This window comes from Sapajus apella, unplaced genomic scaffold (genome assembly GCF_009761245.1).
Source record: "Sapajus apella isolate SASKATOON/1434 unplaced genomic scaffold, GSC_monkey_1.0 scaffold2, whole genome shotgun sequence".
NCBI classification, from domain to species: Eukaryota; Metazoa; Chordata; class Mammalia; order Primates; family Cebidae; genus Sapajus; species Sapajus apella.
Window position 1 is genome coordinate 75,519,126 of NW_022436942.1, and position 13,521 is coordinate 75,532,646.

At 51.7% G+C, this 13,521-nt stretch overlaps 2 protein-coding genes across 4 annotated transcripts in view; both read right to left on the reverse strand.

The window, feature by feature from the left end:
- The window catches only part of NOS1 (nitric oxide synthase 1), a 228,813-nt gene that overhangs the window by 147,112 nt on the left and 68,180 nt on the right, over positions 1-13,521 (reverse strand). Inside the window, exon 1 of one of the 3 annotated variants that reach the window (XM_032240980.1) lies at positions 4,300-4,585. The exons of the other annotated variants lie outside the window; for them this stretch is intronic. The gene's annotated coding sequence lies outside the window, so the exon portion shown is untranslated. Of the gene's footprint in view, positions 1-4,299; positions 4,586-13,521 lie in introns of those variants that run through there. 3 annotated transcript variants of the gene reach the window in all.
- LOC116555015 (pro-resilin-like) overlaps positions 1,316-13,521 on the reverse strand; it is a 28,487-nt gene continuing 16,281 nt past the window's right edge. Inside the window, exons 2-3 of the mRNA XM_032283361.1 lie at positions 4,229-4,377; positions 1,316-4,057 (exon numbers count right to left, since the gene is read on the reverse strand). Coding sequence (XP_032139252.1) covers positions 3,307-4,057; positions 4,229-4,377 — 900 coding nt within the window. The 3' untranslated portion in view covers positions 1,316-3,306. The remainder of the gene's footprint in view (positions 4,058-4,228; positions 4,378-13,521) is intronic.

The window sequence follows — 13,521 nt, forward strand, 5'->3', positions numbered from 1 at the left end:
GGTTGAATTTTGTTTAAAAAAAAAAAAAAAAAAAAAAAAAGAAGGAAAAAAAAAAGAAAGAAAGAAAGAAAAGAAAAGAAAAAGAAAAGAAAAAAATGGAATTTCCTCTTTGAAAGGGACAGACCAAATAGTGGGGCTAAAGGCCAAGATTAGACAGGAACTCAGGCTGACACCCAGCAATGTCAAGATGGGAGGAATTATTTTCAGTCCCCTCTGAGCAGTTGGTCTAAATTAGAATGACAACCAGAGGAGATGAAATTAAATTTCTTTAAAGTTTGGCATTTACGGGGCTTCTCTGTACTGAAGGGTGAAACATGGAGTTATGATCATCAATGAGGATTGGACAAAGAGTCAAGACACTGAGGTTCTATCCCAGCTTTGGCAGTAATGTGCTGTGTGACTTCCATTGAGTCACATGCCTTTTGTAAGCCTCAGTTTCCCAATTTGTACAATGAGGGTGACAGACAAGAACTGAGGGCATTAGAATCTCCTGAGCAGCCTTGTTAAAAAATATACGTATTTCTGCTCTCCCCCAGGGATGCTGATGTGGTAGATTTAGGGTGTGACCTGGCATCTTTGCTTTTAAAGAGTGACTTGTATTCTGACACTAATGGTCCACTGGGCTGATGTTTGGTATTCGCTGGATTAGATGACATTTAACTGCTATCATATATTAGAACAAGGAAAATGGTCATGTCTATAACCTATATGGTGTTAACCATACAAATCCACACTGATTAGTGGCAGGAAACATGCCTCTTCGTTCAAACAATCTGGATGAAAATGGGTCCTGAAATGCCAGATTCAACTTCTGCAAATTCCAGTTTGTAATGAGAAAAAGCCTCAGTTCTCATGAGCACGGATTGTTGCCTGTGGCTCTTCACCACATTCCAAGCCCTGCATAGACCCACAGAACCTGTGACAGGCACCACAGGAAAAAACATCTGCAGATTGTTAGTGCGACAGGCACAGTCAAACCTGCTTGTGCTCACAATATGCGGGCGAACTGACCTCCAAAGCTTTCTGCCTCCTGGGAAATCAGCACCCTGCCAGCAGCGAAGTTTCTGGACAACTGTCTGAGTGGTACCTCGGACAGCTCTTTGCATCTCACTCACAGAGACCCCTTGGGAGCAGCCTAACCCATCACAATACCCCCAGCTTCTCATTCTTCTCCTTGTGGTCCTTCCCCATGGAACACAGAGGCTCCTGGGGGCTGGCTTTGGCCTTTTGGCAAAAATAAAGAGGAGAGAGAAAGCGCAAAAAGGCTGTTCTGAAAGCCACGATGACATTATAAGCCCCAAATGGCTCTATGGAATACTCTTCCCTCTGTTTAGGGTTCCCTTCCTTCCTTCAAATCACCAATCTTGGCATAACATCGTTGTTTTCAGAACACTTTTCACATACGTAATCACAAACTTCCCCGTATGGGAGTTACTATTCTCATTTTACAAATAATAGAACTGATGCTCAGGAAGGTTAAGTGATCAACCTGAGGTCACACAGCCATGGAGTGAGCTAAGCTTGGCCTCAAGCCAAGGTCTTCACCAGGTCTCTCTACCATACTCTTTCTCTACAGGATCTGGAACTTTGGGAAAACACACACACACACAATTTGTAGAGACACAGCCATGCCCCTGACCATAGGGGTGGCCTCTGGCTGAACAGATATATCGGGAAATGCAGCTGTGTGTGCCAAGGCTCGGGTACCTGTCAGACTGCGCAGGTGCCCAGATGCATGCAAACAGCCCCTAATTAAGAAGCCAAAAATTGGGGTTGAGTTCTTGGGTAGCGCCACTTACCAGCTAGGTGACTATGAGCAGGTAGCTTGGTTTGCCCCACCTCAGTTTCTGCACCTGCCAAATGGGATTCAGATGGCTGCACTGGCAAGCTGGGAGTTGTTAGGAAGCTCCAGGTGAATAATATTGACAGTGCCTTGGAGCTGTCAGTGTCAGTGACAGAGCTGTGCGCCCCTCAGGGCGCTTCTGAGACCCAGGCTAGTGGAAAGGGGCCTGGGCAGCTGTAGCTTTGTTGGTGAGGCAGAGACCCCTTCTTCAGAAACCTGCGGAGGCTTCTCAAACCATCCGCTGAGATGCCTTGAGGGCGGAGAATGGACGCGACCCCTGAGCGCTTGGGGAGCTGCCGCTAGAGTCCCTTTCCTATTTTATCTTCAGTTCCTAAAAAATAACGGGGGAAAATCCACGCTCCAGAGAGCTGCGTCAATGTTCCTGGTGTGTTTGCGAATTTCTTGCTTTTGCCCCGACCCTAGTTAGAGAAGCACTGAAGAATGGGAAACGTTTTCCCTCATTCCTCTCGGGAGGAGCGGTCTAGGGGGTCCTTTCTCCTGTCTCTCACGGTCCTGGACCGCCAGAGGTCAGATTATGCATCTAGGGGCGCGCTCGCCCGCACTGCACCCTAGCCTAGCAGCGTCCATGGGGACCTCCCCGCTCCGTGGTGGCTGCGTGCGCGCTTTTCTTAGGCCTGAACACAGGGTTTGAGCTGGGCTACGGGAGGAGAGGAAAGAACCCCATGCGTCTTCCCCAGGATTACCGGGGTAGAGATGGAGGCGAGCGCAACCTTCTGCAGCCCGTAGTACCCTGCGGGGTGGACCCCCTAGTTCCTACTGGCGGGAAGCCCTAGACAAGCGTGTGAGTCTCCCAGATCCGGTCCCAGAGCATTACAATAATAATAAAGTATCAGCAACACTTTCAGCGTTATGAACACTTACCCTGACTTCATATTCACATTTATGGTTTTTTAACGTCCTCACGACAATCCCATAAAAAGGTACTGTTTCTCCATTTCACAGATGAGAAACTGAGGCTGGGAAAGATGGAGAGACTTACCGAAGGTCACGCAACAAGTAATGGTAGATCTAGGACCACAAACCCTGGGAGTCACTGGAAAGGTTCCTGCCCTCCTCGGCTGCCTTCTCCGTGAAAGCCTCTCCTCTCCGGATGTCTACCCCAGATAGCCTGATGCAGAGCTTGGAAAGCCACGAGCTCTCTCTGGTCACAGTGACCTGGGGGTGGAGGCGAGCGTCTGGCGTCCTCTGGGGCGCAGTCCTGAGAGAGCCCCTTCCGGGACCTCGGACTCAAGCGCCCCTGAGTGGCCCTGGGAGTTGGATGCCCCGGGGACCCTGCTCCGACCCTTGGCCACCTGGAGGCAACCTCATCGTGCGCTCCTTCCACTGCCCAGCCCCAAACCGCGGCGGAGCGCGCCCCTCGGCCTCCTGGTGGACACACGGTGAGCCCTAGAGCCTCCTTCGCAGGAGAGGCACAACTTTCCCAGGTTCTGGAGACGGCGCTCCTACACCCCAATCCCGCCCAGATGGAAAAAGTGAGAGGTACGGGCGGCCCCGCCGTGACCGCGGGAGGAGAGCGCGACGAGGCTCTTCGCAAAGTTGGAGGCCAGGCCGGAGCGAGGTTTGGGGAGCGGAGCCCTCCCAGCCTCGGGCCGCCAATCGCGGACGGCTGCCGGTGCCAAAGACTCCGCCATTATCCGCGGTTCGCAGCAGCGATTTGGCCGCAGAGTTGGGCACCGAGGAAGGTGTAAAGTTGAGCTTGGGCAGGTGCAACGGTCTCCAGGGACTGGCATCCCCCGGCCCGGGCTGCCCGCGGGAGGGTAGCGAGCGGTGCCAAGGGCTCCGCCATTACCGCCGGCGCGCAGCTCGGAGCCTAGCGTGGCTGGGGAGGGATTGGGGTCCCTGCAAAGTTGGAGCGGGAAGGGCGCGCAGACCCTCAGGACCTGAGCCCTGGGCCCGGGGCCGCCCGCTAGGTGGATAACGAGGCCGCTCGAACCAAGTTGGGACGCGCAGCAAAGCCCAAGCCTTCCGCAGACACCAGCGGCTCGGGCGGGAGCGGGGAGCCCTGGGGACGGAAAACGGGTGCGGGACGCCTGGATCAGGAACTCACCTGCCTCCGAGCCGGGCACCGCCGAGGCTGTCTCTTCACGCTGCGCACCCGCCCGCCCGCCTCCTACTCCTCCTCCTCCTCCTCCCGGGCGCCCGCGGCTGCCACGCTCCGGGTTCTGAATCCTCCGAGTCCGCCGCCCCGCGCGGCTGGAAAGCGCCGGTTGCACCCACCGGCCTCCGGGTAGGAGCCGCGCGCGTCGCTCCCCTTCCCCTCGGCTTTGTGCCTCTAAGATCCCTCCCCACCCCCTCTCCCCTATCCCCCACTCCTCCCTTCTCTTCTCCCCTCCCCTTGCGTCCCCTCCCTCAGCCCCAGCGAACCCAAGTTCGGGACAGAGGCTGCGGGCTTTCCCGGCGCAGTGCTGGGCGCCCCGCGCGCGCCCCTGGCTCACCCCGTCTGCTCGGCCGCTGCTCGCTGCCCGGCCGCCCCTCGGAGGAGCCGCGGCGCTAAGTACCTCCTCGCCCAGCGGCTGGAAACGCGGCATAAATATGTAGGGACTGAGCCGTGAGCTCAGCGAGGGTCGTGAGGGGGAATTTATTTCTTAATGTCCCTCCTTTATCCTATCATCGCTGAAACGAATTAGTGGTGACGTCCAACCCGACTGGTTTATGGGTGTGGGGAGGGAGACGTCGCAACCCTCATTAAAAGAGCCGCTCTGGGCTCCAAAGCATACATCTTTTATATAACCTAATTTCCATTTTTTTTTTCTATCAGGAAACACACACACACACAATGTCAATTCTGGGAGCCTGGAGAGGGCTGAATGTGGTAGCCACGCAGGGGAGGGCATCTCCATTTGGGCAGAGAAGGCCCCATGGGAAGCAGGGATGGTTATTTGTGCCTCTGCGTTAGTGCTGGGAGAGCATTCCTTAGTGGGACAGTGGAACACACAGCCCCCAGGCTGAGCAGTGCTGCGAGCCCCTCCAGGGAGCCCACAGGGGTTGTAGCCTGGGTTCTGGCCTTGGCTCTCGGGTGGATAGAGAGAGAGAGGCAGACTGTTCAGGAAATGTTGCCTGGTTCTGGTCTTTTCTGGAGCCACACTCAGGCCTGGCATCTGGAGAGGGGGAAGAATGGAGGGGATGTGTTTCTTTGGCCTGGGAGCCCCACAGGTGTGGAGAGGCCAAGGTCTGGGCTGGAGGAGGGGAAGACACAGAGAAGCCAGCTTCCCTTCCTTTCTTAGGGGCCCTAACATATGGGTAACCATATAAACCCGACTCTAAAGCTGTCTTTTCCTGGGCAGATTGCAAAGGATTTTGCATCTTCCCATTGCTGTTGCTGCTCCTCACACAGTCTTGGGAAAACAGGAAAATCAAGGAAAGAGAGGACACACACACACACACACACACACACACACACGCATACACACACTTGGCACTTGGCTCTGGTTGATTTGATCTTTTCTTCCTCCCCAGCCTTGCCAAGAGGAGCAAACCCACTCAGGCTTCGAGTTGCGCAGAGAAGAGGCAAAGAGGAAAACCACCCCCCTTTGTCACTAATAAATGCTTTTCAGATTGTCTTGCACATCCAGCAGGGGAAGGGGGGGTGTGACTTTGGGGGCAGGAGGAGGGGTGTAGGGGATGAAGAGGGGAGGAAGGAATAAATAATAAGCTGACGAGGATGCGTGGAGGCCTCTGTTGTCTTATACACTCAGGAAGGAGGACCGGAGAAACGCCACCAGGCCCAGGGCTCTGCCACTTCCTGACTGTCACAAGGGCAAGTTTCAGAGCCTGTTTCCTGAGCTAGGAGATGGGTCTGGGACAATGTGAGGATATACACAATGAGATGATGCTGGTGAAGCCCTTGACATAGAGCTGGCCATATAGTAAACACCCAGGAAACAGTTACCGACAGTAATGATGAGTTTGATGATGCTAAGAACAGTGGCATAAAGGCTGGATGCGGGGCAGTCTCAGATAATCGAGGCTGGAGCTGAGTCCTTGCAGTCTGGTCCCCTCCTGTCTTGGGTCCAGTGTCCCCTGCCTGAACCATTTCAAAGTTGAGCGCTGGGTTTCAGTGGTGTCAGTCTCAGAACGCTGCTCCCTCAATTACCATGGCAACTGGGGAAAATCAGGAAGCCAGGGGAAGGGAAGCTGTTCTTCCACTGGGCTGGCAGTTTACCTCCTCAAAACAGAGTCCACAGCTGCCTCTGTGTGCGTCGGGGCCAAAAGAAGCTCCAAGTAGGGGCACTTCCTCTCTGGGAGCTCAAACTATTTTGAAATTGGGGAGAAGGGTGGTTGGGAGGGGATGCATGGCCATGAGATGCTAGGGTCAGGGCCAAAGCTGGGCTGTGCCTGCAGAAGGCAGAGTTGGCTTGGGTTTGGGGAGGGGGCACGGAAACCCTGCTCCCCTCAGTTCCCTCCTCACTTCCAGGTGCCCTGGTACAATGAAAAGCAAAAGCCTTAGAATGTAGCTCTGGGAAGACGGAGCCTCAGAGACCGGGGTGGAGCCAGGCACTGGGAGGAGCCCTCTGTGTGTGTGTGCAGATGAGAGAGGAAGACAGACAGACAGACAGACAGACAGACACACACACACACAGAGAAACACACAGAGTCAGAGAAGAGAGGGGGCAGAGAGAGATATAGACAAAGAGAGAGACAGAGACAGAGACCGGCAGAGACAGTGAAAGACGGGGAGAAAAACACACAGAAAGAGACACAGAAAGACTGATGCAGAGAGAGAGACTGGCAGAGACAGAGATGGAAAAAACACACAGAAAAAGAGAGAGAGACAGAGATTGGCAGGAAGACAGAGACATATTGGCAGAGACAGAGAGAAAGACAGAAAAAACACGGAGAGAGACCGAGACTGGCAGACAGAAAGAGTAAAAGAAGAGAGAGAGGCAGAGAGGTTTGCAGAGAGAGACAGACAGATTGGCAGAGACAGAAAGATAGAAAAACACACAGAGACATAGATTGGCAGAGAGACAGAGAGAGAGACAGAGTAACAGGAGAGACAAAGAGGCAGAGAGAGATTGGCAGATTGACGGAAAGAGTTTGGCAGGGAGAGAAACTGGCAGAGACAGGGAAGAGAGACGAGGCACAGAGGAAGGTGGACAGCTACAGAGCCGGAGACTTCCCTTCCCTCCCTCTGGTGGTTTCCCTAGGATTGAGGGGAGTGAGGGACGATGCTGGGTGTGGTAGTAAAGAGAACAATGGCCATCTTCTATTGAGAACTTCTCATTTGGCTGGTTTTGAGCCAAGTGTTTAATAGTTGTGTCTCACGGAACCATCATAAAAATGGTAAGAGGTGGCTCCCTTTCTTATTCCCATTTTACAGAGGGAGAAAATAGAGGCTCTGGAGGCAAAGTGACTCACTCCAGGTCACCCAGGAAATCAGTGGTAAAGCAGATATTAGAACTCAGGACCCCAAAGGGGGCTCTTCCTGCCTCCTCGCCGCTGTCTTGTGGAGAAAGAGGGAGAGTGTGGCTGTCGGAGCCATACGGGGAGTGTCTAGGGTTGGCGGAAGTGGTTCCTGGTGTTTGGGGGCCTGTACCACACGAGTGCTGGGCAGGGTCTCCAGAGCTCCTGAGCAAGTGGAGACAAGAGAGTTTTACCATCAACCAGGTGGCCTTGGGATGATGCACAGTAACAGTCCCAAAAGTGCCCCTAGGGTGTAGGTCCTTGGAAGCTGCTCTGGTCTGTCACAACAATCTGATTCCACCAGGACCCCTTTGGGTAGATGAGGGTTGTGCCACCTTTCTCCCGAGCTGTTGGAGGATCAAACCAGTCCAGACATCAGCATACAGCAGGCACTTCATAAATGGTCACCACAATAACAATTATTCTTGGCCTTTCTCTCAGGACCACACCCCTCAACCCCTGCATGGATGGTGATGGGTGTAAAGGGTGCCCTTTCCCCCTCCCAGCCACTCTGACCCTCACTGGTACCTGACCCTCACTGGTACCCGCCCCTCAGTGCAGAGGTGGACTGCAGGGGAGCGCAGTGCTCTAGCAGAGCCCCGGGCGGGAGGAGGAAAGGAGGAGGTTGGCCTCACCAATGTGGCTGTCACCGAGGGGGCAATACATTATCCAGGGCTAATGAAAACATAATTATCTTCTTTTGGCTGCAGAGAGGGGCTAATTTAATAGGCTGCGATCGAAAGGCATCTGCTGAATTCACCCAGCAGTGAAAACACTTAAAGCGCTCCAGTGAGGGAAATGGACAGAATGCGGCTGGCCGGGCCCTGCAGCTGTGTCCAGGTGGCAGCTCCCCTGGAAAGAAGGGGGTTTCTGGGGGTGCAGCAGAGGGGGTGTGGCTGCTGGTGGGTGTCCAGTGCACACACAGACCTGGACTTCCTTCTTGCCATGAGTTCTCAGGCTAGTTATTTCTCTCAGCCTCACCTTTCTCGTCTGTAAAATGGGGGTTAATCCTACCTTCCTGACACTGGCTGGGAGGAGTGGATGAATGACGTGAGAGAGAGCCTGCCTATTCTAAGTGAGTGTTTTACAACATTTTCACACCTCTTCTGCTTGCTGGGCTGGCTTTACCAGGCCTTCAGGTCTTAGCGCAAACTCCCCCGCTTGGGAGCAGCCCCAAGCACTCTGCACATCCGTCTTCAGAACATACACATTCTGTGATATTTACTTGCTCAATGCCCTCATGAGGGCAGGGTGGTCTGTTTCCTCTGTCACTCCAAGCCAGTGGTTGTCAAAGCATGTTCCCTAAATGATGAGGTCAGCATCACCTGAGAACTTGCTAGTGATGCGGATTCCAGAGCCCCACCTGAGACCATCTGAATCAGACACTCGGAGTGGGGCTCTGCAATCTGCATCTTAAAGAGGCCAGCCAGGCAATTCTGATGCACACTCAAGTTTGAGAACCTCTGTTCCTACCAAAAAATGAGCAAATGTTTGTTTAAATAAGTGAATGAAGAGCTTAGTGTTAAGCTATGTGATGACAATGTCTCCCTTATTAGATGCCAACTGTATACCTAGCCCTGTGCATTATGCCCTTGAACCCACAAAGCCACCCCTTTATCCATCACTCAGCATTTCCTGTACTACTTTATCGCCAAGAAATGCCCCTTGGTCTGCCTCATTGTCCTGCCTTGCTGGCCCTTTGGAGGTGTTGGAAGACTCACAGGGTGCCTCCTCTGTGTTCCTTCTGTTCCTATGGCATGCAGGTCCCCTCCCTCCCTTAAGCAGCCCCACCTACCCAGGGCTTCTGATTCTGAAAAGGAATTTAACTTTTGATCCTGTCTCTGGGTGTTTGGTGGGGGAAGTCACTTGGACCGGCTTGCCGTGAAGGACAGCACCCATTGGTCAGTTTTGTAGTTAGAGTAAGGAAGGGCCCTTGGAGATGGCTGCCTCCAACCTAGCATTTTACGCTGAGGAGACCAAAATCCAGGAAGGTCTGACAATCATCCAAGGGCAGCAGCCTATCAATGACAGATCAGTTTCTTGTCCTAACTCACAGTTCAAGACGCAGGGTCTGAGCTTAAGAGCAGAGTGGGTGTCACTAAAGTGGCCTGGGGACATGCTTCTGCAGGACCCAGGAACAACGAATGGAGAATAGGGTTGTTGGAGAGCCCAGAACCCCCAGGAGAGGTAGGAGCCTTACAGTTTCTGGGCATGTCAAAGACTCCCACAGATATTTACAACACCCTGGCAGAGAAGAAAGAGGGAAGAGCCCTTAAGGCTTGAAGAGGAAGCCTGAGAATTGAAAACACTAGATAGGTGGCGGGAACACCTGCTTTCAGACTTCGCACTTGCACTGATGTGCTGTGTGAGCTCAAGCAAACTCCTTGGCCTTTCTGGGTCTCAGAAGGTCTTAACCTGAAGTTGGCAAAATCCCTGGTAGTATATACAAATCAACTGCAAGTGCATTTTGCTGGGGTAGAAGACTCATAGGTGCGCAGCGGCTTTTTAAGAGTGTGAGATCTTGGAAAGGTGAAAAGCAATTTCTTGCCTGAGAGCCTGCTGGAAAATTTGGAGATGCCTGTAGCTCTAGGCAGCCCGTTTTGCAGAGATGCAGTTTCCCAAATGACCAACAGATGGCGCGCTAAACCTTCGCTGCGGCCTTCCAGTTTGCCCGGAGACCAGCCAGCTAGGTCCCTTGCTTCCTATACTCGGCTTTCAGGACCAGAGCCTAGGTCCCTGCTAAGCTGGGCTGACCTGGGTGGTTTGAGAATCCTGAATCGGCCCAGAGACTGTCTGCATCTCCTGGTTCCCAGCATCTGTCCACATAGAGAAGGCATTAAAAAGAATGTGAGGGCATAGGCAGGAAATGGAATGGGGGTTGTAAGCACACCAGAAGACCAAGCAAAACATTGAGGAGTCCTAGGTTTGCTCTTTGTACCCTCAATTTAGTCCTTTGGTTCTTCCCTTCACCCTCATTACAGAATTCCCTGCCCATCTCGCCCCAATTCAAGACAACATATTGCAAAAGTTCTCTAAGCCTGGAGTTCTGATGGTCTAAACTGCACTGGGGTATCAAGGGCTGGTCAAACTATTTACATTTTGAAATCACTGTAAGGGAGAGGCCAGTGATTGCAAATGTACATACTTCCAGGGAACATGAAGTGGGCTGGGTGTGAGACATCAGGGAGTAGTGGAGCTTGTAGCTAAGGAGTACATGCCCCACCTAAAGGCATTCACATTCAAATGTTTCAAAAGTAGAGTTCCCATCCAATTAAATCACTTGGGCCATTAGTATAAGAGCTCTGACCAAGGAAATGGGTTTCAGCCTGGTTAGTGGAGCTGTTTGGTGGCAAAGGAGGTCTTAATCAGGATGTAAAATAGTGGCTCCCAAACTCCCAGATGTATAAGAATTCCCTAAGAAGGGGAACATCAGTTCCTTGATCCTGACTCCAGAGATTTGGAGTTTGTAGATCTGGGGTGGTACCCAAGAGGCTGTATTTTTAATAAGCTCTCCAGAGGAAACTGAGGCAGGTTGTCTTCTGGTTCTAAATTGGCTACCCTGTGCTGGTAAGGCCACCCCAGTGTGCTGGGCTGGGTCCTTACCCTTGACCAGCAGATAACTGGAGTTCAATGACAGAGCTTCTCAGCACCAATGACTCTGCTTCCCCCAAAACGAAAGCAGAGATCTCTTACAATTCTGCCCTTCCTACCGTACCACAGACATGTGCAAAAAAGATGACATGGGTTGACTTATTTCTAAGAATTAGGCAAATTCTGAGACCAGTCCCTAGGGGAGGATAATGGGGAGGCGGTTGAAAGAGGAACAGGTGAAATTATAGCCCGGTGTTCTGGAAAGTTCCCCAAATCAGGGTCAGGGTACCTGACTTTTTAATCTAACTCTAGCCTCCATCTGCTGTGTGACCTTGGGAAAGGACCCTTCCCTCTTTGGGCCTTAAAGTCATCATGCATAAAATTAGGGAGTGGTAGAGTGGAGCATAGCTTCCTCCTCTGTTCTAGGACCATCGTGGGCTCTCCAGCAGTGTCTTGGGGTCTGCCTGTCATGCAAGTCAAGGGGGAAGGTTGGGGAGCAGTGCTAGGGGCCCCCTGGTCTCCTCCTTCACTGAACTCTTCTGTTTTTAATCTGTGTATCTGTCTCCTTCATTCAGCTTTCATTGAGGACCACGGTCTGGCATCTTCTAGCATACATGTCATCATCACTTCTTCCTCTTTCTGGTGGTCCCTGTGCCTGGCACTGTGCCAGGGTGCTGGGGCAACCAAGACCCTCAGGCAGGCTTCTGGCTTATGCAGTGCTCTGTGCCAGTGGGGTATCAGACGAGCTCATCGTCCATAGGCTCTAACAACCAAGCCTGCTAGTGTGCTGACGCTTTGCAGCCTACACTGCCCAGAACCGTGGAAAGGGTTCCTGCTGGCCTTACCCTGACTTTTAAAGCCTTAATGAGAGAACCCACTTTCCTCTCCACAGCCTGACAGCCTAGAGCTCTGTTAGCTTCATATGCTTTGACGTTTGATTTATTCAAACAGACATGTCAGCAAACGGTCTTAGACTCTTCTCTAATTGTTTGGAAGAGGGGAGGGCACAATGATATGGTGTGATGTAAAAGCTTTGGAGTCAGTCCCGGGCTTCACCATTTCCTAGCTGTGCAATCTTAGGCAAGTTAATTACCCCTTCTGAGGCTCAGCTTTCTTATCTGGCAAAACTGGGGAAAATCATAATCCCTACTTCATAGGATTGTGCTGATTAAATGAGAGTGGATTTGAAGCCCTCAGCACAGTCTTTGGCGCATGGTACATGCACAACAAATGGTAACGCCTTCTCCTCCTATTATTATTGCTAGTGTGAGGTTCCTGCCTCTGTATTCTTTGAGGGGTAGGAGCCATGTCCAAATCTATTCTGACGTTCTCCAGTATGCCTAGCAGTTTGCCAGCACATCCCAGGAATTCAGCTTCTGAATTCCTCATTGCATGGAGGAATTAGGACAATTTCTCTAGACCAGCACCTCTCAAAGTGCTTTCCCCAGACCAGCATCACCTGGGAACTTGCTAGAAATGCAAATTTTATAAACCCACTCTAGACCTAGTGAATCAGCAGCCCTGGGGCTGGGGCCTGGCAATCTGGGTTTCAAGAAGACTCCAGTGATTTCTGGTGCACTTTCAAATTTGGGAATCACTTCTCTATATCAGTAATCTTCAAACTTGTTTTAGCTGGGGCATTAAAAGAAATCTTCTAAAGGGATTGTATGCAGAAGCCAGTATAAAAAATAGGTGAAAGGGAAGCTATTGAGGAATCATGAAGTAGGGGGCAAGATTCTTACCTGGCCTGTCTTAGGACTTCCAGGAACACAGCTTAAAAAGCACTGCCTTGCAATTTTCCATCCTCCTACTCATCTCCCCACCTGCCTGTTCAGCTACCCAGTGACCCACCTATCCATCGTCCATCCACTCATCCAAATACTTCATTGCCCCTTGATATCGTTTGGCTCTGTGTCCCCATCCAAATCTCACCTTGAATTATAATAATCCCCACATGTCATGGGAGGGACCCAGTGGGAGGTAACTGAATCACAGGGGTGGGTCTTTCCCATGCTGTTTTCATGATAGCAAGCAAGTCTCATGAGATCCGATGGTTTTATAAAGCGGAGTTCCCCTGCACAAGCTCCCTCTTGCCAGCCGCCATGTAAGACATGACTTTGCTTCTCATTCGCCTTCCACCATGATTGTGAGGCTTCCCCAGCCATCTGGAACTGTGAGTCAATCAAACCTTTTGCTTTATAGATTACCCAGTCTCAGGTATGTCTTTATTAGCAGCATGAGAACATACTCATACACCCCTTGAGTGGACTAACTCTGAGATGTGTTTTCTATATTGGTTCCCATGCCTGATAATACATCCTTCACTGGCTCCTTTCCTTCCCTGTCTCACTTCCCCAGCCTCCTATCTGTGTTTCCTGAGGTCACCTCCCAGAGAAATTCCTTGCATCCCAACCCTCGTCTTGGAATTGGCTTCCAGAAGACTCACAAAAGTGAAGCTACGATCTGTACTAAACTACTACCATATGTTACACACTGAGCTCCATCTCATGCCTAGACAAATACAGTCCCTGCCGTCAGGATGATAGACTCAGGCCATCAGAAGACTCAATCACTAAATGAAGAAGCCCATAAAGAATTAACTGCAGGCTGGGCACAGTGACTCATGTCTGTAATCCCAGCACTTTGGGAGGCTGAGCTGAGAG